Genomic DNA, 26,329 nt, shown 5'->3' on the forward strand with positions numbered 1-26,329 from the left:
TAGCGTTTGTCTTTAGAGGAAACTTTTTCCTAGTTTTATTAGTAGCATTTTTTAATGTAATTGAAAATCCAACTGCTGGCTTTGGTCTAGCCTTTGGAGAAATTGAACCCTCTTTTGCTAAGGTATTTGGGATCTAATTTTTTTTTTTTCGTTTCAGTAACTAGAAACCCTTAGTATTTCCACCGTATGGAATCTAGATATAGTGTGGTACATTCCTGAATAATTTTTCGTGATGATCAATAAACTGTCGGATACCAGTTCCGTCAGCTGTGAATGGGTACCTGAGTGAAATTAGGGTAGTAATCGCATACGAACGGAACAGTGAATACATGGTCTCCAACAGGGTGCAAAAGTCCTGTAGTATATCCTTACTGCCTTGTAGGAAGTGCTTTAATATAATTTAAGGCTAGCTCGAACTGAATTCTCGTACCAACGATTATTACTATTATATAATGAAATGCTATCCCAGTAAATTACTATCCCTCTGTCCTTCAATCGAGCTCTTAGGACGCGTATACTTCTGCCCGGAAGATCGTTACACAAGGAAGGAAAAAACACACTACCTATTTGCATGCGAAAACTATATCCCAGCTGAAGAAGCCTGTTCTGTTTTTGAGCCATCGGAGTAGAAGACCTTAGTGTACCCTGCTCGTGAGGCTAATTTTATTTCTGCCATCAAACAGATATATGATAGAAACAATTTCATTTTGATAGGGCGGAAACCAATCAGACTGTGAACTTTGGTTTGGCTGGTTTTACTTTGGTTTGCTCGTTTCCTTCCACAAATCCAAAGTTATTTGACTATGGTGTAAGACTCATTCTAAGGGCAAGCAAATGTCATCGGCATAGCGCAACTTCTGTTTATCTGGCCAACGCAAAAAGTAATTCCACGTGTGCACGCTACGCTTCTCGAGATTTGAAGCGGTATTAGCGCCCAAGATCATTATGTTCGCCTCTTAAGTTTCTTCAGCTCCATTAATCAGCAGTCCAGTTTTCGTCGAAGTTTTATGGTGCATACAACATCAACAACTCGATTTGCGCCAGAAAAAACATTTTTGATAGACGCCTACTACGCTCACGCTTATCTTCCAGATGTTTGTCGTCCGGTTGGAGAGGTAGCACTCTCGAAAGATAACCGTATTATGATAGCGTTCCGTCTTGGGCTTCGGAATGCCTACGATTAGATGCGAACGCAACACGCATTCGGATGCAAGCGACCATAAGGTCATGATCACGCTCGCTCTAGGTGCGCACATCTAGAAGAAAACTCCTAAATCTGCTGCCAACGGTAATATGGTCGATCTGATTTTGATTTTGTGGTACGTCCTGTGCTCAGAAAGTATGTCGCCAATGAAGAAGCGATTAACTTAAAATATACCGTTGTTATGGTCGCCAAAACTGTGCCTCCCCCATTATAATAATAATCGCTAGCGCAACAATCCATAATGGATTAGGGCCTTGAAGTGTGTTAGAGCATTTCCTTCAAGACCGGTATATTACAGAACACTGTAGGAGGCAACGTGGTCAGTATTACACTCGCCCAAGATTATTGCCCTGATTTGACTCAGGTACTCATTCACCGCGACCTTCCGCTACGACAGCCCAGCGCTCTAACTAATTGTGCCATTCAGATCCGCATTAGATGGTCGCGAAAAGTGGTATCCAGATCATTAATTATAGTCACAAAATTTCCTTTGGTAGGCCAATACTGAACTGCATACAGCTGATCATAGAAAGCGTCCTTTTTTTGAAATCTCAGTTGGTGCGTTGCACTTCATAATTGTGGCGCTCCTTAACTTGGACCCTCATTTCGCAGTCAATATCCTGCCGAAAACGCTTGCAGATCATCGCCTTGTGATAGTCGTCAGCAACAATCCGTTAACAAATTTGCGTCTACTACCTTATAGATTACAAAGGCACAGCGTCACAAGAGGAAGAGGATTTCTTTCCAGAGTCTCACCATCTTTCCTACTTTCCTTTGACTCAGAATGTCCAGCTTATATTGCTGTAATTCTCGCTTAAGTTGGGAAAACCGTCAAGGGATGGGCTGGAGGGGGAAGGAGGGCGTGCAAACCGCTAATCGTGGGAGGGTTCAACGTTTAGGTGCAACGATAACCCATAGCATGACTTCAGCAGGTTCGCGTAGGCAATAGATGATGTGGAGAAGGGACATAAACCATTTTATCACCGGATCACAGACCAGTACCGCTTTATCGTTCGCAGCGAGGCAGTGACGACGGTATCAACAACACCACGCCGCACTGCAGGCAATAGTTTCAGTATTCGCCGAAGCACTCTTCTTCACCATCCGGCTCAATTCTCCACTGAGATGCAGGACGAACCCCAAAGAGCGTGTATAGCATTTTTGCGAGAATTCTATCGCAAATCAAATTGATTCTAGACTGTGTGCTTTGTGCATTTGTCTATTGTGGTACAGGCGGCTGCCGGATTGCACGGTCAGAAGATTCGCTTTCGCGTTATTGGCCAGAAATCCACCATGGAAAATTCATCAAGAACTTTGACGTGATTCATTGTGGCACGATATTGCTAGCCTGACTCAAATCAGATATGGTGGTGCCAGGTGACGAGTAGAAAATAAAGTGCAAAGGGTTCATCGGCACGATACTGTTCATAGTGAGACACTCGTAGTTGAAATTCTGGGCACACCAAAGCAGAAATTTGTTGTATGCAGTTGGTTAAATTCCTCCAACGAATTTCAACAGAGCGTGCAGACAGCGTAGCTTCATGTAATGGAAGCAAATGAATATTGGAATGAAGTTTAGGGGACTGCACAGGATGTTGAGTGGATTACCTCTGAAGGCATCCATCCTACCGCTTTGCCTGGCCTGAATTGTGCGGAAGTTACCGAAGAGGAGGTTCGACGATCCATAAGCAGAACTGTAGTCGTCCTGGTCTGGATCGGGTGTAGAATTTCTAGTACAAATCGTTTACCACTATACATGGTCGGGTGGCACATGGCATAGTTCAAATCATTATTCCTCACCTTTCCTCACTGTGGGGTTTGCCTACCTCATCCCTAAGAAGGACACGGTGCAGGACCCCGCAGATACAAGAGCGATTACTTGCTTACCAAGTCTCTACAAATTCATTACGTCGATTATTAGTGGAAGGGTTAATGCGCACCTCGAGACTACTAAAATTTTGTTCGAGGAGAAGAACGGCTGCTGAGCCCGGTCAGGGGGTTGGAAAAAGCAACTCATTATCGATTCAGTAGTTGTAGGACAAGCAACTAGAAGCCGAAGAAACCTTTTTAGTTGCTGCATTGATTATACCGAGGCTTTAAACAGCGTCCCGCACGTCTAGCTAATTGATGTCCTATATCTGTATCGTACTGATCCCACTCTAATAATCTGGCAATTGTCATGAAGGGTGGCATACGCTTGATGTACTTAGATGACATCAAGTTGTATGCTGGTACTGACGACCATGTTCAGTCATGATATTCGGATGGCATTTGGATTAGACAAGTGTGGAATGCAAGCCGTCTGCAAAAGTTATCACGAACATCATGCCGGACGGTGACATCCAATCTATGGCTGAGACACACTTCTACAATTATCTAGTAATTCTGCAAGGTACCCATGTTTGAGTTGGGATAGATTTGAAGGTTGCCCTATTATCCGAATTCCTGGGACGTGTAAAGTACCAGTAACTTTCGGGAAAGAATAAAATAAGCGCATTGAATGTATTTGTTATCCCTTCACTGGCTTATGCATTTGAAATATTACCGTGGACGAAAGCTGACCTGGAAAACGTCCAGCAGCGGATACAGACTACTGTGTCCATTCAGAATTCATCATTCAAACCTGCCTCGTCACATCGGAGGTAACGGCGTGGTTGGCGTGGCTCACAACATCACCACCAAGTTGACCCGTTACGCCCTTATTTTTACAGCGAAGAGCAGGCAAGTCCTTTACATACGGCTGTTTATAAGGTAGATTGTGTGCTGATTCCACTGAACTTGAAGGATCGATCTTCCGATCCTCTGAGTGAGGTGAAGTCAGATCAAGAGCGGATCGATGGACGGAGGTCGAAGGCAATGCACAGTAAACACGTGAATTGTCTTTGGTAGCCATTTGTCGATCTGCATTTGTCGAACAGATGGCTATGTACTGGGAAGCTCTTTGCTGAGATGGAGGGATTTATGTGATTTATTCAGGTGAACGTGGTCGCCACTTGAGTATCGGTGTTAGAGATGTTAGCCCATCTCATTTCTGGCTGCACTGTTATGGCACCGGTGCAATATATCACCAGGCATAATAAGGTTATCCATCAAAACATTGCATATAAGCATGGGCTTAACACGGGAACATATCCGTGGAATAGTAGGTGGAAAAGAAGGTGAACTATGGGCCACTGGCCCGGAAAATCAAAGAAATTTGGCATCTCGAGAGGGCGATTGTAGTTTAAATAATTTTGGCAACTTCAGGTATTGTACCCATATCCCTTACGGCTTCCCTTGATGTCCTGGGACTCCCACACAATCTGGATGAAACCGTGCAGAGGTACACTATTCTGCATACGTGTTGGATGTTGCGGGGAATTCTCGACAGATTCTCCCATTAACCTACCACCGGCTACCACCACTAGAAACTGCTAGTACTCTACGGAGATTTTGACAGCTCCCTTGCGCATGATTATGACCCTGATTTGCCTCACGTATTCATTCTTAGCTGGGTAGGCTAATATCCGACATACAGTCATAATATAAGTCCATCTGCCTGCAATGAAATTTGAGCCGCGACCTAGTTTAGTTAAATATTAGTAGCCTCATTGGAAAGTTGGAGAAAGTTGCATGAGTTCTTCGGAAGAGATGCGTTGATATTTGTGTTCTACAAGAAACTCAAGGCGAACGCGGTCGCAGAGGCTATAAACTTTGCAGTTCCGGCATTTAATATGCTGTTGGTATTCTTCTCTCTGAGAGTTTCCCTGATCTCATTAAAGAAGTAGAGCGATTTTATGAATGAAACTCACTATTACATCAGGTGATTTCACGATTCATTTCTTCACTGCATACGCATTACAGACAGGCTGGCCCGATGCCGAGAAATATAATTTCTGGCTACTACTTAACACAATAATCCATAACGTGATTGACAGTAGATATACTGTCATCGCGGGTAATTTAATGAAGAGGCAGACAGTAACAGGCTGGTGGGGGAAAGCACGCAATGAGAGTGGTAAGCGTATAGCCTATATTTTGTCAATATATAGTTTGCCAAACGGCTGTAGCATCTTCCTACATTTTATAGTTGAAACAAGCCATTGGAGTTCAACGTCAACGTTTACCAAACATTTGTTGATATAAAACCAGCACATGATAGTCTGAAGCAGTTGAGTGGCCTAGCCCCAATGCCTTTCGACTTGACTCCAGAGTACGCAGTTAGAAGTATCACTTCTGATACTAAATGTTCGTTGCTTTTTAAATCATTTTTGGGTTGGGTAGATGGTGATGTTGTTGTTTTTTGTTTGTCCGGCAGGCTAACAGTCCTAGTAGGACCTGATACCACCCACGAAGTACACCAATAGGACTGATGGCAGGCACTTAGCCTATGTTGCCAGAAACACACTATCGTTTCTGGCCAAATACAAACTTCTTAAGTTTGATTCTTATCAAAATCGATTCACTGTCTGTCTGTCTGTCACACGCACTTTTCTCCAAAACGGCTAAACCGGTCCACACGAAATTTAGTGCACATATGGGAACTATGCAATCCCACGCATACGGTGAGTAACATAAATTTAGGTGGCATTTAAAAGTGAGAAATATCTTCACGTCGGGGTACTTTTCAGACAATTTTTTCAAAGGCTTTTTCACTTTCACAGGAATTCTAACTCAAAAGTAACAAACCGATTATTATCAAATTTGGAGGTATGATTCTCTATAAATGTACCAAGAATATGAATCACTCTGTGGAATGATATCATATTTTCAAGCGCCCTCTTTTTAATAATTAGTGAAAATCAATTTTTTTGTTTCCCTATGTGAGAAACGGTGAGTTAATCACAGTTCCTCGTATAGATGGTTAAAAATTCAATTGCGCAAATAATTTGATTTGGAAAGTACTGTATTGTGAATAGTCAACTTCATACACTCCACACTAGGAGTTTGACATTATTATCAAATGTGAAGAAGTTCACCTAAGCCTGATACAAATAAATCGGGAAACCAGAAGCTGGACGCTTAAAGTATAAAAGGTTTTGTGTATTTCTTATATAAAAATACTATTATAGTTGAATCCCCCAGACATTGTTCTGGTTAGGTATATTTGCAAAAACTGATGATTTTCTTTGTGCAGTGGGAGATCTAGTACCATCGGAACCGTGATGGATGTGCTTCTGGCCCGATAATTTGCCGTTGCGTCGTTGTAGAAATTTCATGGTGGTTGTGTCTATACCGCGAGTGTGAAGTTGTGCTGCACAACTCGGGCGACGTACTACTTACTTGCGGCCTCTCATGCATTCAGTATAAACTAGTGTCGCTGAACCAATCTCGTCAGGACTCTGTGGTCTCCAAATCAATCCGTGTCCAAAGAGGGCCGTGGCATTTACGTTGAACCCCCTCGTCTTTCATGTTCTTGCAACTGGACTGTGGATGTGAAATCACCATACTTTTCAATATTTATTACTCCAAATGATGTCATTTGAAAGCAGCCATTGAATTTTATGAATCTGCTGGAAATGGTTTTTCGATTCATGAGTTAGAGGTGGATCTGTGATTTCAAATTTACCTTTCTAGTGGTACAACACATTCCGGACATTTCTTATTGAAACTTGAAAGCGTGGCAATGTATACACAACATAGCCATAAGATCAATGAGTACATTTTAATGCATTTTGTACCTGTAGGCTTCATTGTAATTGAATACTTCTTTATTGAGATCGACTCTCAACCTTATTCGAGCCTGTCGTCAGCATTCAGCCTTACGTGATGTGTCCTGCTCTTCGGAAATTACAGCAGCAAGTGGACGCTTTTACTCAAATATTTGCAATTCGTACATCATTTTATCGAATTGTTTCGGCAGTCCTAGAAGTGAAAGCTCAAACTCGCATCATGCATCTCGCTTTTTCAATGTTTCAGCAGCTCTTGACGTAGAAGCTCTGAACCAGTCATATTTTCGCAGGGGTCTTATTGTTCTCATATTTCAGTAGCTCTTAAAGTAGAGGCTCCGATTCGAACTATTTCTAGTTGTGAGTTTCGTTCCTTAGATACTTTAGGAGTTCTACAGGCTGGCAGTTTGCGAGCATGCCTGCTTGATCTTCCAATGCCCAATTTTTGGGTGGAATTGTCGTTCATTTTCAGAACTTAAGGCTTTACCAATCAATATGACGATCCATTGTAACGTTCATGACTTTTAAACATGGATGACGGAAACGAGATTTCATCAGAATTGAAGGGAGGATCGCCCTTCTCCTCGCATAAATTCCCCTTTTACTACGAGGATGAGATTGGATCGGGTAAACGGTGTATAAGTTGATCTTTTGTAGCGTCATCTAATGGAGAATTACAGCGACGTGCGTAAACCCTTTCTATTAAAAAATACATATATGCAAAAATTTTCATATCGATCCTTTGAACGGTATCGGAGTCCATGAATAACAAAAGAATATGTATACCATTTTCCATTTTTAATATCAGTTCGCTGTTTGTCTGTCTGCCTTTTTTTTGCTAACTGCGAGAAATTCATCATCGATGCGCATCTGGAATCTAGGACACGCATACCGGACTCTTACCGACTAAAATCTCTTGTATTTTCTCCACACTCTCCCCGCCAGACCATCGTTCTGGTATTGCTTCGCGCTGTCGTTCAGTTTTTAGCTGTTCACTCTACATTACCTGCTACCCCTTGCAGTAGCTTCCCTTCTAAGCCTCTGCTGTGCTTCTTTTAGCAGCTGGTGGATCCATATCACCATTGCAACTAGCGCGTCCCATGCTGTATTGAATTGCACCATCCACCGTTAAACGAGTATTTAGTTCTCAACAACAATCTTGGGTAGGTGAAGAAAACGTGTTCTACAGCTTCTGCTGCACTTTCATACGTAGGAAAATCGGGCGATTCATCGAGACCGAACCTATAGAGGTACTTTCTGTACCCACCGTGTCCGGTTATGAACTGAGACAGATCGTAACTCGTGCCACTGTAGTTCCGCATAGTCCAGATACTTATGTCTGGGATAAGCCTGTACGGTCATTTTACGCTTGATCTCGTACTGTCTGTCATGCAGCCAATGACCGCATATACTCACTTTGCTTGTTAGGCTTGCTTCCTGATTCCCGTACAAACAACTTGCTTCATCGGTTATAATATCCACTGGTATCATCTTCGCAATCGTGCATGCTCCCTCATAAGATGTTGTTCTGTAGGCGCAACATGTTCGGAGACGGCTTAACCGATATGCATCTTGAAGCTGTCTGCAATTTTCTCCGATTTTTATCGCCGACGCCCCCACTGGTGTCGTGTATAAAAGCGCAGAGCTGATGACTCGCTATAAAAGCAATCGTCGGCTGTGTTTAGGACCGTCTACATTCGGAAGCAGCCTTGCTAGTGTTGAGCTGATAGTCGCCGCTTGCAGTCGAATGCTACTCCCATATATTTCAGCTATGGCTGAGAGCCAACAACACGCGTTCCGATACAAATTTCAACAGTTCAACTCCGTCTTGTGTTCGGCTAGCTCGTGGTCTTTAAGCCGAGACTTGATCCTCCGTATAGTCTCGTTTGCATATATCTGTACTTCGTCGGGGTGATTGGATGTTATGACCACTTCAACGTCATCTGTGAAACCGACGGCGACGGTTTTCTCAGCTTCTGGGAGCCGTAAAACGCCATCATACATTAACTTACATAGCACAGGACCAAGAACAGACCCCTACGGAACTCCTGCCGTTATTAGATACATATTTGACCCTTCGTCTAAATCATAAAATAAATTCCGCTGTCGGAAGTAGCCGAAGATTATATTTAATATATATTTTGGCGTTTGTGCCGCAATGAGCGCTCCGATGACGTGGCATCTGGCAGAACTGAACGCGTTCTTGATGCCGAGAGTCACCAATGCGCAATATTCAGCGTGTGCTTTTGTGGCTAGCTCAAAAACCAGTTTGGTAGCATCAACCGCGGAGCGGGCCTTCTGGAAGCCAAATTGCGTATTTGATAAATACCACCACTAACAATTATTGGATATAGCCGGTTATAGATTACCTGCTCGAGGACCTTGCCTATTGTATTCAGGGAACAGGTAGGTCTATCGGATGTTGGTTCACTTATCGACTTACCTGTCTTCGAGATCAATAGAAGCTTTTGTATTTTCCACCCAGCGGTAAAGGACTCTTCTTTTAGGCAGTCTGTAACTACATGTGCGAACATGTGTGGTGCCATTCTCATTGCCAGTATCAGCGCTCAGCTAGGAATTCGATCAATGCCGCGGTCTGCAATATCCCCGACCCTTTTACTGCGTCCAATTCTTCGTCTGTTGTTACTGAAGGGATGTCTTCGGCACTCATTGGTATCATTGGGAAGATTGCTTCCGGATGCTGGAGAAACAGTGTCGAAATTATCTCCCGCAATAATCTAAAGTACATAATAGGAGTAGACCTGTCGCCTTTTATTGCAGACATAACTGACTTGTATACTCCACCCCATGGATCTCATCACAGAGTCAATAATGAAATAATAATTTTTACCTTTCGTGATGGCCTACTGCAGTTTTCTGCGTGCCTGCTTATATTCCTTTGTACCTTTGTTCATACTCTGGTGTGTTTCTTCGGCGTTGACCTCGTGTTCTGGCGACACCAATGTTGGTGAAAAGGTGGAAATTGTGAACACTCACGCATATAGTGTGCTACATAATTCTACGTTCTATCCACAAGGGGGATGTACATTTTTTTCACCAAATATACCTTCCGAAGCCAATCTTAGTTTCCATATTTATGGGAAAAGGTGGGGAGTGCGTGTGGCGAAATTGATCATTTCTTTAACCTTCTTTAATCTTCTCAGAAACTACGCAACCCAAAAATCTGAAAAAAAATCAAGAAGCTGCCACTATATGGTACCTAGGCTCCGGAATACCCCCCATACTGATATCTGCTCAAATAAAGTTAATAATTAATAATTACTATAATTTTTAGTAATTGACTGCAAAACCACCCTTAGGTTCGCCCTAGCACCACGAAATTTCCGGCAATATGAGCTATAACATAGAGCATGATCGTATCAAGTTTAACAAAATTATAATAGGTCCAATTTGTAGCTTCTTTGCAAATTCAAGTCTTTGAATGTCAGTATCACCTGAAAGTGGCTATTCTCACATAATATATGCATATATTACGTGCTACGTACTAATGGGCAAATGCACACTCAAATGTCTTTATAAAAGAAATACACAAAACCTTTCTTACCTGAAGCGTCCAGCTTCCGCTTTTTAAATGGGCAAATTCTTAGCAATTGAAAAGTCATAACATTTAATGAGGGAGGGCTCCACAAGCTTTCATCTGGATTGAAGGGGGGGGGGGCCCTCCCCACCTGTAAAAACTTTTCACCCCCTGAGAGGATGGGGTTGAAAATGCAACCTTTACCCCAATTATCATTGCGGCGTCATCTAGGGGCGAGCTACAACATCGTCAATAGGACCAAAATATTTTCCATGCCAAAACAAATACCAATTTTCTTGCCGGTCAGGTGAACGGTGCAGGACCCTCACATCGCCATCTAGTGGAAATTTACGATAACTTGTATAAGGGAAAAAACCTCTCTATTAAAGATACATACATGTGTCAATTGTCATGGCGTTCGGTTGGACGGTTTCGAAGTCCATCGATCAAAAATTAATGTATATTAACCGCTTCCATTTTTACATAATAGACAATAGATTGGACATTTTCGGCGCGGTTTGAAATTTAAATGCGAGATAACCCGAAAATATTTATTCTTTTAATAATTCCTAGTCGTAGTCGGAGGACGTAACTTTGATCCATAGGGTGATGGGCAGATAACCGATATGCGGCAACTTAGTTCGTTCCTCACAACTGTTCAATAATTTGGAGCAGTTTAACTCAAGGCGTCAGGGGTTCTCCTAGATGATCAACTTTTGATTTTACCTCAAGTTAAAAGAAACAGCCACAAACTTCGGTTTTCACATGTTTATTATGAATTAATAGTTTGAATCCCAAGTACGCTAATAAAAATACTGAATGAAATTGGTGTAGTAGTTCGATGGCCGGACAATGTCATCAATCAAGTAATCCAGAACTTTCGCAATCCTTCAGGAAAATTTTTAGACTTTCATGAACTCGCTCTGATGAACAAGCCAAGTCAGCGAACTTTTCTAGTTTCTTTCTATCTTTCATTGCTTCCATAGTATCGTCAGCTCCCTCTTTTCTCTTCATTGAGATTAGAGGTAAGACCATGATTACACCGAAAAGTCCAAACATAGCTTTCTTTTTGACTTCATTTTTGACATCTTCAAGTGTCGGGATATCCTTATAAGAACCTTTTTCGAGTGCTTCTCGGAGGGCAGGGTAATAATAGTCTTCAATCAGTTGATTCCTATCTTTACGCAAGACACTTAGTTCTACGTCGACAGCAAAAAAGTAGACAATGTCAAGTGCTATACTCCCTCGGGTGCATCCTTGGAAATCAATCTTAAAATAGATCAATGGAAGCGTATTTGTAATTTTCCAATATTTTAATAAACATAAATAAGAAAGATATAATTGGAATTAAATGCAAAGTAGAAACAATTTAAGAATTATTGTTAACGTGTACTTACAAGAACAGCATCAGTTACCACATTGTCTTTGTATTGGAAAAGGATGTTGTTTACCCAGCAATCCTCATGGCAGATCGCTACTATATCACCTGGTGATATTCGTATTCCATCTAAAACTTTCTCGAGGAAGTTTTTATTTTTAAGAAAGTCTTTTAGTTTATCCACGCTTTTTTCATAGCCACTCCATTTTGATGCATACTCGATAAGTCTTGATAGATTCATATATGTTGGAATTGCCAAAGTTTGTTTGCTGAAGCTAACCGACGAAAATATACCATGCTTTAAATTTTCTGATTCTCTCAACGAAGGATCCTAAAGAAAAAGATTTCTTTGTGTATTTGAAATCCTGGAAGAATACTACTATATATACTGTACTTTTTCCAGAAGTATCATGGAACCAGCATGATACTGGCCTAGCTTCTTCAAGAAGGCTTTGCAATGGTCTATGTCCACCCCGTTGACGCGATCTGCTATAGCGTATCCCGTCGGTTTCATGTCTTCGAAGACCATGGTCGCTATGGGCTCGGTTGTAACGTAGTAGCACCTAGTAATTAAGTAGAATTAATTTATATTATTGAATTGAATTATATATATTTCAACGGTTGGTTAATAAGGGACTCGTACTTACTTAGGTGCAGTTTTTATATCATCTAAGCAGCTCTCAATCCGCGGTATGATGTCACAATACATTAGTTTTTCCTTTTGGAAAATGTCCATCTCTGCAAACTCCTCCCTGTCACCTTCCAAAGGAACACATTTGACAATAAAATGTCCTACTTGGGTTCCCAATCCTTTTTTTCTATAAGTAGCTTGTACACGGTAAACATAGCTCAAATGATTATCACCAGGATTGCATCCCATTGAGTAATCCAGCCCGGTGAGTTCGAAGACCTTAGAACCAATTTTATTCGCTATAACAGTTTTGAAGAACTGTTCGTTGAGGAAGTTGGGAATGATGTTGTTGTTCTTCTGGATGATCATTATGGAAGTTGGGATATCGATCTACAAAAGAATTTATTTATTATTTAAATTAATTGATATTAAAATTTTATATTAACATCTGCTAACTGTGTGTTTGCCATGCACAAGCATATTTTTGCGATTTTGGTTTTTGACGACACAGTTAAAATTTATTCATTAAAACCAATAGAACATTAAAGTATGGCATCGAAGAATATTGTGTAAAATGTTCACGAAAAAATATTAATAAATAAGGTAATGACAGCACTTATTCGGAAGCACCTCGGAAAAAGTAATATTGAGGTGCTTGATCATTCAAACCAAAAAGTCATTCATTTGATTATTGTTTTCCTCAGGTAAGTTTTAAAAGTTTCAATTTTTCAATTTTTGGGAACACTTTCAAGTGAAAAACGTGATTTTTGGGGGAAAACCCGGCTAATTTATTATTGTAAAATAAAAGATATTAACACGTTACCACTTTAATTATGTACAGAAAAAGTGTTCAAAGTTTCAAAAGGTTTAGAGAAGGGAGATCCACAATTAATGCCGTCGTGCAAGGCGTGGATGCCGTTCGTTAAGCGGGGGCACATAGCCGCCGAGCTGGACGGGTGGTGCTGCTCTCAACGCTTGACATCAGAAACGCCGAACTATCTCTTACGGATATTGAGGGACTATCTGATGAACCGCCCCTTGCTCTATGGAACACTAGACGGTTAGAGGAGGATGGAGGTCACGTCGGGGGTCCATCCTAGGGCCGGACTTGTGAACGCTTCCTACGATAGTCGGCTTAAATTCGACATGTCACAAGAATCGCGCCTGGTCGGCTATGCAGATAATACCGCGGAGCTTGTTACTGAACGCTTTGTCGAACAGGCGCATACCAGACTTGGCATATTGATGCGACGGGTGAACAGATGGATGAGTACTCATCGTTTCATGCACTGAAAAAAACCAAAGTAGTCATCGTGACTCGAAAGATACTTCTGACTCTGCGTTCCATATCGTTCGGCGAGTCGATAATCAAGTCAAAACCAACGGTAAAGTACCTTGGACTGACTCCTGGCTCAGACTCTTGACGATTCGAGGTTAAGTAGGCTAATAGAAAATATTGGGGGTCCTACGTCTAGCAGGCGACGTCTCCTGATGAGTTCGACGTAGTCCGTCCGGCTCCACGACCCAGAGGTCTGGGCTGACGCTCTTGGCAAGGAGGTACACCGTAAGTGTATCACGCAAGTACAGAGTTGGGAGCTTTGCGGATGGCGTCTGCATACCGCACTGTCTCTGAACCGGCCGTGACGGTGATCGCGGGGTGATCCCCGTTGCCCTTTATGCTAAGGAGTGTAAAGCCATATATAAGCGCAGAAGAGCCAATGGAGGTGGTTGCTCGTGAAGAACGACAACGCACCTTAGAAGAATGGCAACTCTCTTGGCAAAATGAAACTAGATGCAGACGGACTGCGCAGCTCATTGGAAACTTAGGTGCCTGGCTGAATCGGAAGCATGGTGGGACTGACTATTTCCACACTCAGTTCTTAAGTGGGCATGGAGGTTTTCAGTCTTACCTCCAAAAGATTACAAAGGCACTGACAGTTCCCTTTCTCCTCTTCCCTCCCGTCCGTGAAAGGAATTCCCTAATTTGATGGCTCCGTAAGACGGGAGAGTTTAGGGTCTAGCCCAAAGTAATGTGACAAATGGTTCCAAGCTAGCTCTCCGACGACGGGGAGGTGTTTAGTTGGTAGTCCGAAGACGTACCGTTGCGGAAGTCCAACACTTTGTGCGTAAATGCATTCACCTACCCCACCTAAAAAAATCATCCATGATGTTTAAAGCAACTTTCTGCTCCTTTATTAAGAATCAGGCTACCACATAAGCTGCAATCTTAGCGATGATAGAGGTTCCACTCAAGTGCTTTGGTAAGATTGTCCAAATAAATTGCTTCGAACTCTCATTGTTGTTCTGCCTAAAACCTCCGACACATCGCTTCAGGGGGACATCTTTGCTCAAATCTTCATAGAGAGACTTGGGGGCATCCTAAACATTTTTGGAAACAACGCTATATGTGTGTTTGAATAAACCCAATGCATTAGCAGCTGCAGTTTATTTTCATTCCAACAACGAATTCGTGCTGAGTGATGTATGTGGCGTAGCTATTTAAACCTCCGTATCTTCCTTAGTTTTGCTCGGATTCATCTCAAATCTTTACACAATATTTTTGACAGTTAAGGATGCAGGAGGATTCCTGAGTCTGCATCTACTTCATGACGGGTCGGATAATTTGGGAAGTAACTTACTTCCTCTCTTGTGGTCGACGGACCCTTCTCTTTTCGTGTTATATTTGCGATTATATATAAATGGAGTGATTACTAGCATTCGCCGCTTTCGGTCGTGCTCCTCCTAGAGCAAAGATGAGGCAGAACCTAATGAGTTGCCTCTGTCCTAGACGAAACCATCCATTTTGTTCTTAAATTCTTAAAACATCTTCATTCAGAAAATCCAATAAACAAATGCGAAAAAAAGTTTGAAAACGTTACCTATAATATAGGACATACTTATGAGGGCAATCTACTATTATTCACAAACTTATAGAAGGTTTTGTATTTCATCTAAATTGATTGCATTCTATACTACATATATGTAATATGCATGAGAATGCGGTACTATGTAGTGTTGTTGATTTACACTGAGCACAATATTTATGTCTTTAATATGGACATAAATATCACTTGTAGTTTGGCAAATATGTGAAGGAATATTTTGCATTCTCAACTATGTATAAATTGAAAAACCTGCGTAGAATGTTCTTCACAAAAGATGAACATAAAACCTTTATACTAGCGTCCAGCTCCCGGTATTCCGACTTGTTTCAATTTAAATTGACGCATTATAACTAAGAAAGAAAATTTGTCACTTTACAAGGCAGCATACTTGCATTTTGTTGGACTTAACACTTGAGATGCTTGACTTAACACGTGAGATGCTTTTTAAAGACACCATGGTTATTCAGAATGCCCAACAGTACCTTGTTCGAACACATGATAAAGTAGGTTAATAGATTCCTGATCTTTGTAACTTCTACCGCATTGCCTCCAGTGGTATCTATTCGATCACAGGACCTAGCACCAGGTCCGTTGAATTTCAACTGATCGGCTACGTACACCTAATCAGATTGCTTATGGCGCGATTGATAATAGTTTTGCGAGTTGCTTTCTCAGTGTGCAAACCATCTGTCTGCTGTCATCATCATCAACGGCGCAACAACCGATATCCGGTCTAGGTTTATCTTAATAAGGAACTCCAGACATCCCGGTTTTGCGCCGAGGTTCACCAATTCGACATCCCTAACAGCTGTCTGGCGTCCTAACCTAAGCCATCGCTCCATCTTAGGCAGGGTCTGCCTCGTCTTCTTTTTCTACCATAGATATTGCCCTTATAGACTTTCCGGGCTGGATCATCCTCATTCATATGCATTAAGCGACTGGCCTTCCGCAACCTATTGAGCCAGATTTTATCCATAACCATGTGTAAACGGACTCAATTATAAATTAATTGAAAATCTGTTTTCTATCCCGATCATAAGACTTGCTGTCAGTTCTTTCGATGATCCTTAACTTCTATGTCAAAGAAGATTTTTGATCTCTTGCCGATAACATCTGAAGTGCCGGAAGAATCCGTCTCTGGCCCAACCCTGTACAACTTTTACGGCTGATGTTTCGTTCCCTGAAATCGGCAATGACCTGATTCAATTTGCCGGTGATACATCGATTTTTCAGACCTCCGGTCTTACGAGGCAGTTAAAGCCATAGAGAAGTATCGCGTACTTCCCTGCAAATCTTACCAGAGATAGGGAATAAAAATAAACAAGGCAAAGATGGAAGTCCGCATCTTTCGGAAATACTCTGGTTCTAAATATATCCACAAGAAGGTTAGATGCTTATAGCTGAAAGTCAGTGGAAAAGTGCATGGCTTCCGAATACCGGATTCATTATCAACGGCGCAACAACCGGTATCCGGTCTAGGCCTGCCTTAATAAGGAACTCCAGACATCCCGGTTTTGCGCCGAGGTCAACCAATTCGATATCTCTAAAAGCTGTCTGGCGTCCTGACCTACGCCACCGCTCCATCTTAGGCAGGGTCTGCCTCGTCTTCTTTTTTTACCATAGATATTGCCCTTATAGACTTTTCGGGTGGGATCATCCTCATCCATACGGATTAAGTGACCCGCCCAACGTAACCTATTGAGCCGGATTTTATCCACAACCGGACGGTCATGGTATCGCTCATAGATTTCGTCATTGTGTAGGTTACGGAATCGTCCATCCTCATATAGGGAGCCAAAAATTCTTCGGAGGATTCTTCTCTCGAACGCGGCCTCGAGTTCGCAATTTTTCTTGCTAAGAACCCAAGTTTCCGAGGAATATATGAGGACTGGCAAGATCATTGTCTTGTACAGTAAGAGCTTTGACCCTATGGTGAGACGTTTCGAGCGAAACAGTCTTTATAAGCTGAAATAGGCTCTGTTGGCTGACAACAACCGTGCGCGGATTTCATCATCGTAGTTGTTATCGGTTGTGATTTTCGACCCTAGATAGGAGAAATTGTCAACGGTCTCAAAGTTGTATTCTCCTATTCTTATTCTTCTTCGTGTTTGACCAGTGCGGTTTGATGTTGTTGGTTGATTCGTCTTCGGTGCTGACGTTGCCACCCTATAATTTTTTGTCTTGCCTTCATTGATGTGCAGTCCAAGATCTCGCGCCGCCTGCTTGATCTGGATGAAGACAGTTTGTACTTCTCGGATGGTTCTTCCCATGATGTTGATAACGTCAGCATAGGTCAGTAGTTGGGTTGACTTAAAGGGGATCGTACCTCTTGCATTTACCTCAGCATCACGGATCACTTTCTCGAGGGCGAGGTTGAAGAGGACGCATGATAGCGCATCTCCTTCTCGTAGACCGTTGATGATGTCGAATGGTCTTGAGAGTGATCCTGTTGCTTTTATCTGGCCGCGCACATTGGTCAGGGTCAGCCTAGTCAGTCTTATTAATTTCGTCGGAATACCGAATTCTCTCATGGCCGTGTACAGTTTTACCCTGGCTATGCTATCATAGGCGGCTTTAAAGTCGATGAAGAGATGGTGCAACTGTTGTCCGTATTCCAACAGTTTTTCCATCGCTTGGCGCAGAGAGAAAATCTGATCTGTTGCTGATTTGCCTGGAGTGAAGCCTCTTTGGTATGGGCCAATGATGTTCTGGGTATATGGGGCTATCCGGCCTAGCAAGATAGCGGAGAATATCTTATAGATGGTACTCAGCAACGTGATACCTCTATAATTGCTGCACTGTGTGATATCTCCCTTTTTATGTATGAGACAGATAATGCCTCGTTGCCAATCGTCAGGTATTGATTCGCTTTCCCATACCTTGAGCACAAGTTGATGAACCACTTGGCGTAACTGGTCGCCTCCATATTTAACCAATTCGGCTGTAATTCCTGGCGGCTTATGATTTTTTAGCCGATGAATTGCACGGACTGTTTCTTCTAAACTTGGTGGTGGCAGTATTTGTCCGTCGTCTTCAGTTGGCGGGACCTCCAACTCGCCGATGTTCTGGTTGTTCGGCAGCTCATCAAAGTACTCAACCCATCGCTCTAATATGCCGTCAAACCAGCCGTTCCGACTCCTTTTGCAACTGGGGCCAAGTATGTTTGTGGCCGAATCCATGATAACGTTCTTCAGGTGATTGTGAAGATCATTTGTTGATGCTTCATCTGCAGGTCCTCTGTTGACTGCGGTTATTGCGGCATCCATTTCCCTCTTATAGCTGTCGCGAAGGGTTGTGTTGTGGATGGCTTCAGTGTTCACTCTCACCTGATTGTCAGAGGGGATTCTAGGTGGTATTGTTATTCGGGCTCGGAGCACCATGCCGACGAGATAGTGATCCGAGTCTATATTGGCCCCCCTATATGTTCTGACATTCATCAAGGCTGAGAGGTGGCGGCGTTCGATCAACACGTGGTCAATTTGGTTGAAAGTGGTCCCATCTGGAGAGGCCCACGTATGTTTGTGGACCGCTTTCCGCGCAAACCAGGTACTTTCAACAACCATTTCGTGTGACCCTGCTAATTGAATAGTCCGCAGTCCGTTATCATTTGTTTTTTCGTGTAAGCTGTGGGAGCCAACGTATCGCCTGAATACGGGCTCCTTCCCTACTTGGCTGTTAAAATCCCCAAGTATGATTTTGATATCATATCTGGGACAGGCTACGAGGGTTCGTTCTATTGCCTCGTAGAAGGTATCCTTCTCCGACTCTGCAGTCTCCTCTGTAGGGGCGTGAACGTTTATGAGGCTTATATTTCTAAACTTGCCTCGCAAGCGCAGAGTGCATAGCCGTTCGCTTATGTTTTCAAAGCCGATAACAGCAGGTTTCATTTTTTGGTTGACTAAGCTGCTCATCAGTTTCACCTCTGTACAGGGAGCGCACGTTCCATGAGAAAATGCGCAAATCGTTATTCCGTTGTCGTTGCCGGGTCCGTCGTTTGAAAATCCGTCCTGTCCGAGGCTCCTGTTGTGGCTTCGTAACAAGTTGTTTTCCGTGAAGGGTTGTCAGCCCTACCCAACCCCCAACCTGGAAGACCAGCTGGTACAATTTGTCCCGTTTTTAGGCGCGGGAGACTCGCCTTCATCCTTCTCCGTCTGCAGCTTTTCGTTAAGAAAGAGCTCCCAGCGGTCACCACGTGGAGGTAAAGATAGGGTTTGGTAGTAGAGCTGTTGGTGTTGGTTCAGCAGGCATTTCCCAGGTTTTATGCTCCATCGTTGGTACCAATCCACGTTTCGCCCCGGGACCTATACTACCCTTTGAATACCGGATTGGAAGACCAAAAAGTGCTGTCGGGACGCCGAAGTATATGAGAGAGCAAATGTCATCACTTATAGAATTCGTTCCCAATCTTATGGAAAGGTGTTTCGAAAAAAACGGAAAACCATCCAAATCTTAATATTAGAAGACTGCACCAGCAGAGTAAAATATCCCCTTTGGCTTGAAAAAATATTGAACTCCACCCTTAAATCCCAAATTCTTTCCCTCTTTGACTGGGAAATATATATAGAGGATAAGCACAAGAAATATAATGTGCTAATTGTACAAAATAGTTTTAGTAGGTTAAGTTAGATCTCATAAAAGTTATGACGATACCATAGCTTCTGCCGTTTTCGAGTAAACCGAGTTTGACAGACAATCAGGTACACGGACAGATAAAAAAGGACGGACAAGCGCACGAACGATTTTCACAAAAAACTTTAAAAAGCGACACTTGACTTGACTTAATTGAATGGTTATAATATGGCTTCAAGGAAAAGTAATTTCAAATTATTTGCTATTACAAAAACTTGTTGCAGCTAATTTTGGTTGTTTAGCTCTTGTTTACTGATGAATCCACTTTCAAGGCGCTGAGGGACAAGTTTTTCCCTTCAACGATGATCAGGGAACCCCCTCTTTCAGTGCCAATGAGTGCCGAAGACATTCATCAAGCAACTGCTCACAAAGTTCTGGACGCAGCGAAAAGGGTTCGAGATACCGCAACGTCCGGTATTCATCGAATTCCCAACAAAGCGCTGAAACTGACAATTAGAATGGTACCAAGCATGTTCAAACAGACTTTCCCGCAGAGTGGAAATGCAAAAGTCTGTCTTCTGAGTACAAGGTCCTCGAGCGATTTTTTATCAAACAGGCAGTTTGCCTTCAGGAAGGCACGGTAGGCATAAATACTGCGCACTGGTGACTCTGCACATCAAGAAAGTTGTCGTCGAATTCGCAGACAACGTTGTAGTGGTCATAATATCCAATCATTTCAACGAAGTATAGGTCAACAGCTACGATGATGAAATCCGCGCACGGTTGTTGTCAGCCAGCAGAGCCTATTTCAGCTTACAAAAACTGTTCCGCTCGAAATGTCTCACCATAAGGTCAAAGCTCTTACTGTACAAGACAATGATCTTGCCAGTCCTCATGATTCCTCGGAAACTTGGGTTCTTAGCAAGAAGAATTGCGAACTCTTGACCGCGTTCGAGAGAAGAATCCTCCGAAGATTTTTTGGCCTCCTACATGAGGATGGACGATTCCGTAGCCTACATAACGTCGAAATTTATGAGCGATACCATGACCGTCCGGTTGTGGATAAAATCCGGCTCAATAGGTTACGTTGGGCGGGTCACTTAATCCGTATGGATGAGTTTGATCCAGCCCGGAAAGTGTATAAGGGCAATATTTATGGCAGAAAAAGAAGACGAGGCAGACCCTGCCTAAGATGGAGCGGTGGCGTAGGTCAGGACGCCAGACAGCTTTTAGGGATATCGAATTGGTGGACCTCGGTGCAAAACCGGGATGTCTGGAGTTCCTTATTAAGGCAGGCCTAGACCGGATACCGGTTGTTGCGCCGTTGATGATGATGATGATAGGTGAATGTGAAGAAGATTATATGGACAATCGAGTCTTGGCTTGAAGGCTCCGGACTGAAGCTTACCGAACACAAGGTGGAGTTGGTATTCTTTACAAAGTGGCAGAAATCGAAAGGGGCCGAAATTTGTTTCGGTGTAAAAGTTGTTTGCTCTAAACTGTCACTGAAATACTTGGGAGTAACACTGGACTCCAATCAGAGCTTTAAACTCCACTTTAAGCTTACTAGGTCCAAAATGGCGGCCATCAGCTTAACACTAGCAAAGGTGCTTCCAAACATAGGCGACCCGAAATACAGCTGACGAGTACTTTTATCACGAATTGTAAGCGCTGCTCTTCTATATGGGCTCATTGTGGACATTGGCAATAAAAATCTTAGAAAATTGCAGACAGCTTAGAACTTCATTCCCGCTAAGCGTTTTCTGAACATACATGATTGCGGCGATAATCCCCGTAGATATTTTAGCCCATGAGGCAAGCTCCTTGTCCAAGAGACAGGAAGCGAGCCTAAGCAAACAAATTGAGAGAACGAGATCATTGACTGCATGGCAAACGACATAGGACCGTGGCGAAACTACGGTGAGACGAGCTATGATCTAATCCAGTTCTTAATTGGACACGCTGGGTACAGGAAGTATAGTTTGGCAGACGAAATATGTAAACATTACGAACTAGGTACGAATGGTGCAAAAGCCCACCTTAATATGCTTATATATATTTGTTAGCTTATATATATTTTTTACTAATCCGTGAAAGTGTAAATGCAGTTTTGTTATGTAGTTATAGCCAAACTTCACAGAATCGGTTGAAAAATAGAATTGTGGCAGCTTTCAAAAAATTAAGTTTGAAAATTGCTATCTTTTTTTTACTTCAAACATCGAAAGAAGTATCAACCAATTTCGAAAATTCTAGTTCAGGCCATAATGGCAAATATTGTGATCATTCTGATAAAAAATCATCAAAATCGATTCAGTAGTTCCTGGGAAAATGAGGAGAAATTTTGAAAAACGCGTTTTCTCAACGATTCAGAAGTTTTTTTTCCACCATTCGGAATGTAAAAACTTAAGTTTAAATGCAGATTTTTAAAGACAAGTCTAGGGAATAAAAGTAGCTGGAAAAACGTGGTATCGTAAGTACAATTCATATGACAAATGTGCTGCTGTGTGTCATCTTGATAGTAATGACTTGTCTCGCATTCGCAAAAAAAATTCAAACAAGTCGGGAAACCGGAAGCTTCACGTTTCAGGTAAACAAGGTTTTGTGTTTCCATATGTGAGGAGTATAACGGAATTTCCAATTGGATAGTATTGACTCGATATATTTAAATCGCTCAGTTCTGTTAGCGGTGGTGACCTGCGCAGAACTGAGTGATTTAAATATCTGAAGTCAATGCTATCAGAAAATGGAGAACTCCGTAATGAAATTGCTTCACACATTAACGCAACCTGGATGAAGTTTCATTCCACAACTGATGTTCTTTGTGATCGACGTATCAGCGAACGTTTCAACGTTTCGTTATCCACTTTCGGATGATATTGACATTCTTGAATTTGCAACAAATTTGCGACAAATTTGACGTATTATAACTTTGTAGTAATGGTGTGATTTCCATCAAACTTGGTGAGATCATGCTCTATGTTATACCCTATATCGTTGCGTAGTGCTAGCATGAACTTAATTAGAGTTTTGTAGCCAATTACTAAAAAATATAGTAATATACTATTATTTGTACTGATATCAGTATGGAAGGTATTTCGGAGCCCAGGCACCGTATAGTGATAACCTCCGGATTTTTTTCAGATTTTTCAGTTGGGTAGTTTCCTTAAAGAAATGATTACTTTCAACCCCCCACACTCCCCCCTTTTTAACAAATGTCAAAACTTCGAAAAGTACTAATCGGGACCTTTAATTTGATGCCCCACATGACTATATTTGATAAAAAAAAATGTACACCCTCCTTTTGCATGTATGGGGACCTCCCATAAATTCATCGTAAAACGATATAACTCACTATACGCGTGAGCGTTCACAGTTCCCAGCTTTCTGCCAAATTTCGTGTCAATCGCTGTATCCGTCTCCGAAAAAAATGCGTGTGACGGACAGACAGGCAGACAGTAAACCGATTTTAATAAATTTGTGTAAACACAAAACCTTAAAAAGGGCTCGGATTTTAATTTTCGCTCGAATGTCAATTATTCTCGTTAATTATGAGTCCAGTCTCACTTTAAGTGTGTACATTTTGACCTCTTACTCGCGGACTTTACAATTCACGTCGAAACTAATATCAGATTCAGAAAATACTAGTTGAGACCTTTCATTCGCTGAAAAAAATTTGTACATCCCCCCTTAACATGTATGGGGAGCAAACTGCACCTAAATTTATGTCACTGACTATGCGTGGCATTTCATAGTTCCTATATGTCCACCAAATTTCGCTCAGACCAGTTTAGCCGTTTTGAAGGAAAGTGCGTGTGACAGACAGACAGACAGACTGGGAATCGATTTTAATAAGGATTTGTTTTACACAAAACTTTAAAGACAACTTGTTGCAAGTTTTGACTTCGAACTTTGAGCGAGAGGATAGAAGATGCTGACTATGAAACGTCTGCTTAAGTTGCAGTAAATTCACGCGAAATTGATAAATTTGAACTGCTATAACTTTGATACTTATACCCAAATTCTCACGGAACTGCTATGCTAAGCTCTATGCTGCTGCAAAATTTAGTAAACCTAGGGCGATATTAAAGGGGGTAACTTATGTCTTATGTTATGCGAAAATAATGGAGCATTTGCTTCCAAATATCGAACAGTCCTTTTAGGAAAGTGAATATTGTACTCTAGAAACTGCTAAATCAAGTCGTTGAAACCAATACCGTGTTGGGTTGGCAAACCAAGAGACTGTCAGCTCATTCCCCTATAAGGTTCTCGGAAATATAAAATAAGGACATATGTTGACATACTTGTCTAGGAGCAGTTATATTTGAGTCCCCAAAACCATTGCCCAATATTAGCGCCCGAACTTTGTTCTATATTTCGTTTCAGTTGGGGACTTATATGTGATCATGTTGCAAGAAATTCACTGAATTTGTTGGGGACGTCCAAAATTTAATCTTGACCAAATAACCCTAACCCTAAGAATTTTCAAACAACTAAATGGAGAAAGAAAGGACCATTTACTCTCTTACGACCCCAATATGAATACTTTCTTTATATTCAGAGTAGCAATCCACTGATTTGTTCTGATTGATGACTGTTGTGGTATTATTGAAAGCACATCACTGATCTAATCTATTAATATATTCACTAAATTACTGTCTTTAAAACACTTTGTCTTATCACTGATGTTTTCTCAGTTAGATATTATAATAGCGCGTTCGTATTTGAATATTTTCTACTACTTTCACTGCATTGATATAGGCTTTATGCACATTCACTAGCTTTCGAAGATCAGAGGACCACCTTACCAGTCAGGAGTATCTTTGTGATCAATGATTACTTATTCGATCCTTTGTAAAATGAGTCGCGACACACACACGGGTATTGCAATCAAACGAAAAAGCAACTGCTTTTATACTCGCTCAAAATCTTCAAAGATTGAAATAAATTCAGGGCTGACGGGCACATATCGACGAAATAATTTGCTTGGTAATGATGAGATTTTTGATGCTCGCAAAATACACCTACATTGCTTAAACATCACATATCAAATATTTTGGGTTAGTTGCCTACTCCAGCAAAGGCCGATGAAGGCTCCGTTTTATACTTATTCTGATAAGTTGATTTATTGAGCAAAGAATGCAAGTCACTCGTAATTGTGGTTATCTTGAATGCAATGATTTTTCTTATCATATCATCATATATAATCGAATATTGGACCAAAATTTGGAATGATAAAAGTTATATATGTGGGTTATTGGACAAATGGAAGAAAAGTTAATACAACCATTTGATTAGTAGATGTAATATGGGGTGACTTCAAGGCAGAAATCTCTAATGAACGCTGGTGTTTGGGGGTGATCAAGCGACGTCCTTCGGTTTACTATTAGCAACAACTCGTAAGTGTAACACCACAGAAAGGCCAGTCAACATATTGTTATACCTCATTCTGACTACTGTGATCATGTGAACAGATGCGACGATTCCTTGTCATTTTGCAAAACATCACGTCGTTTCTGCCTAACATATCTGAATTTCCACCGGGATAGGTCCAGAAACCGAGATATCAAAAGAAATCGCGCCGAAAACTTGACCTGCCCATTAAACGGAAAACGAAACAGAATCCAGCTCCCAGTCCCCTTCAAGTGTAAAAGCTTTTTCAGCTTCCAATGTGAAAAACATTCGTACGTAGCTGAAAATGAAGTTTTTCACTATTTGAGAGAACTATGCATTTTTATAATGGAGGGTATTAAATCGCGGCAAGCCAATCAGCATTATTACCTGCCCTCAAGATTAGAGTTGAGCATTATTTAAAAAAACATAAAGAAATTTACAATTAAAATATACAGAAAAAAAGTAATGTGAAAAATTTTTCCTTTACTTATAATGCAAATCTGTGCTCCTTTATCTGGCAGATAGTCTGGCACATATGGACCACGCCCGTTTGAGAGCGAAGGAGGGAAAGTCACTACAGTTCGAATGGCGGTGTAATAAGTTGCCGACTGACGGAGTAGGTGGGATCAACTCAATCCGGTCTAATTGTCCATTTTTCTTTAACGTTTGTCGCATTCAAATACTGGGTCGCCTGATCTTGATCATTTCCGTTTTCATCAATCAAAGGCCTGCTATGGATTAAATCGCGACTCTCCATCCAGGTTACCAAGCCATTATTGCTTCAGCCGGCTTTTAGTGGTTTCAGTTGGCTTTTTGATGGTTCCCGTCAACTTGGATGTAGAGAATAATCTTAGCAAGTAAGTTCTCATCAGCGTGAATTCTTCTCCATACCATCAAAGACGTCTCTGGCACAATTTTTCCAGAATCGGTGTATATCGATGCATAACATGGGATGACGCCATCTTACGGGCAATTTTCTTTTCCATTACTGCAAAGGTTAGTTCGTTGCCTTGCCATAAAGGGCGACAAGGGGCCAGATGTGTGCAGCAATTTTATAACGGATTTCAACATTGGCTGAGAGTATT

The 26,329-nt window shown here is 41.8% G+C and overlaps 2 protein-coding genes across 4 annotated transcripts in view; one reads left to right on the forward strand and one right to left on the reverse strand.

The window, feature by feature from the left end:
- Nucleotides 1-11,143: 11,143 nt before the first annotated feature.
- LOC119658321 lies at nt 11,144-24,905 on the reverse strand. 3 transcript variants are annotated; one of them, XM_038065656.1, is made up of 5 exons: nt 24,659-24,905; nt 12,416-12,789; nt 12,163-12,331; nt 11,788-12,099; nt 11,144-11,659 (listed from the first exon to the last, which is right to left on the reverse strand). In XM_038065656.1, exons 2-5 carry the CDS (start codon nt 12,766-12,768, stop codon nt 11,249-11,251), a joined length of 1,245 nt encoding a protein of 414 aa, XP_037921584.1. In that variant the 5' UTR covers nt 12,769-12,789; nt 24,659-24,905; the 3' UTR covers nt 11,144-11,248. The 3 variants fall into 3 exon arrangements, with proteins under 3 accessions (XP_037921584.1, XP_037921585.1, XP_037921587.1); XM_038065657.1 differs by lacking the exon at nt 24,659-24,905 and adding an exon at nt 24,401-24,652; XM_038065659.1 differs by lacking the exon at nt 24,659-24,905 and adding an exon at nt 24,372-24,652.
- The window catches only part of LOC119658178 (malate dehydrogenase, mitochondrial-like), a 46,700-nt gene continuing 36,110 nt past the window's right edge, over nt 15,740-26,329 (forward strand). Inside the window, exon 1 of the mRNA XM_038065445.1 lies at nt 15,740-15,787. Within this exon, the coding sequence (XP_037921373.1) occupies nt 15,740-15,787 (48 nt within the window). The remainder of the gene's footprint in view (nt 15,788-26,329) is intronic.

Source organism: Hermetia illucens, chromosome 5 (genome assembly GCF_905115235.1).
Source record: "Hermetia illucens chromosome 5, iHerIll2.2.curated.20191125, whole genome shotgun sequence".
NCBI lineage: Eukaryota > Metazoa > Arthropoda > Insecta > Diptera > Stratiomyidae > Hermetia > Hermetia illucens.

Excerpts from the sequence above, each read along its gene's own strand:
- LOC119658321 (XM_038065656.1), bottom strand. The coding sequence starts at position 12,768 with ATGATCATCCAGAAGAACAACAACATCATTCCCAACTTCCTCAACGAA. Across the intron at positions 12,332-12,415 it reads GATATAAAAACTGCACCTAA|GTGCTACTACGTTACAACCG; the intron begins GTAAGTACGAGT and ends CTTAATTACTAG. Across the intron at positions 12,100-12,162 it reads CCATGATACTTCTGGAAAAA|GATCCTTCGTTGAGAGAATC; the intron begins GTACAGTATATA and ends CTTTTTCTTTAG.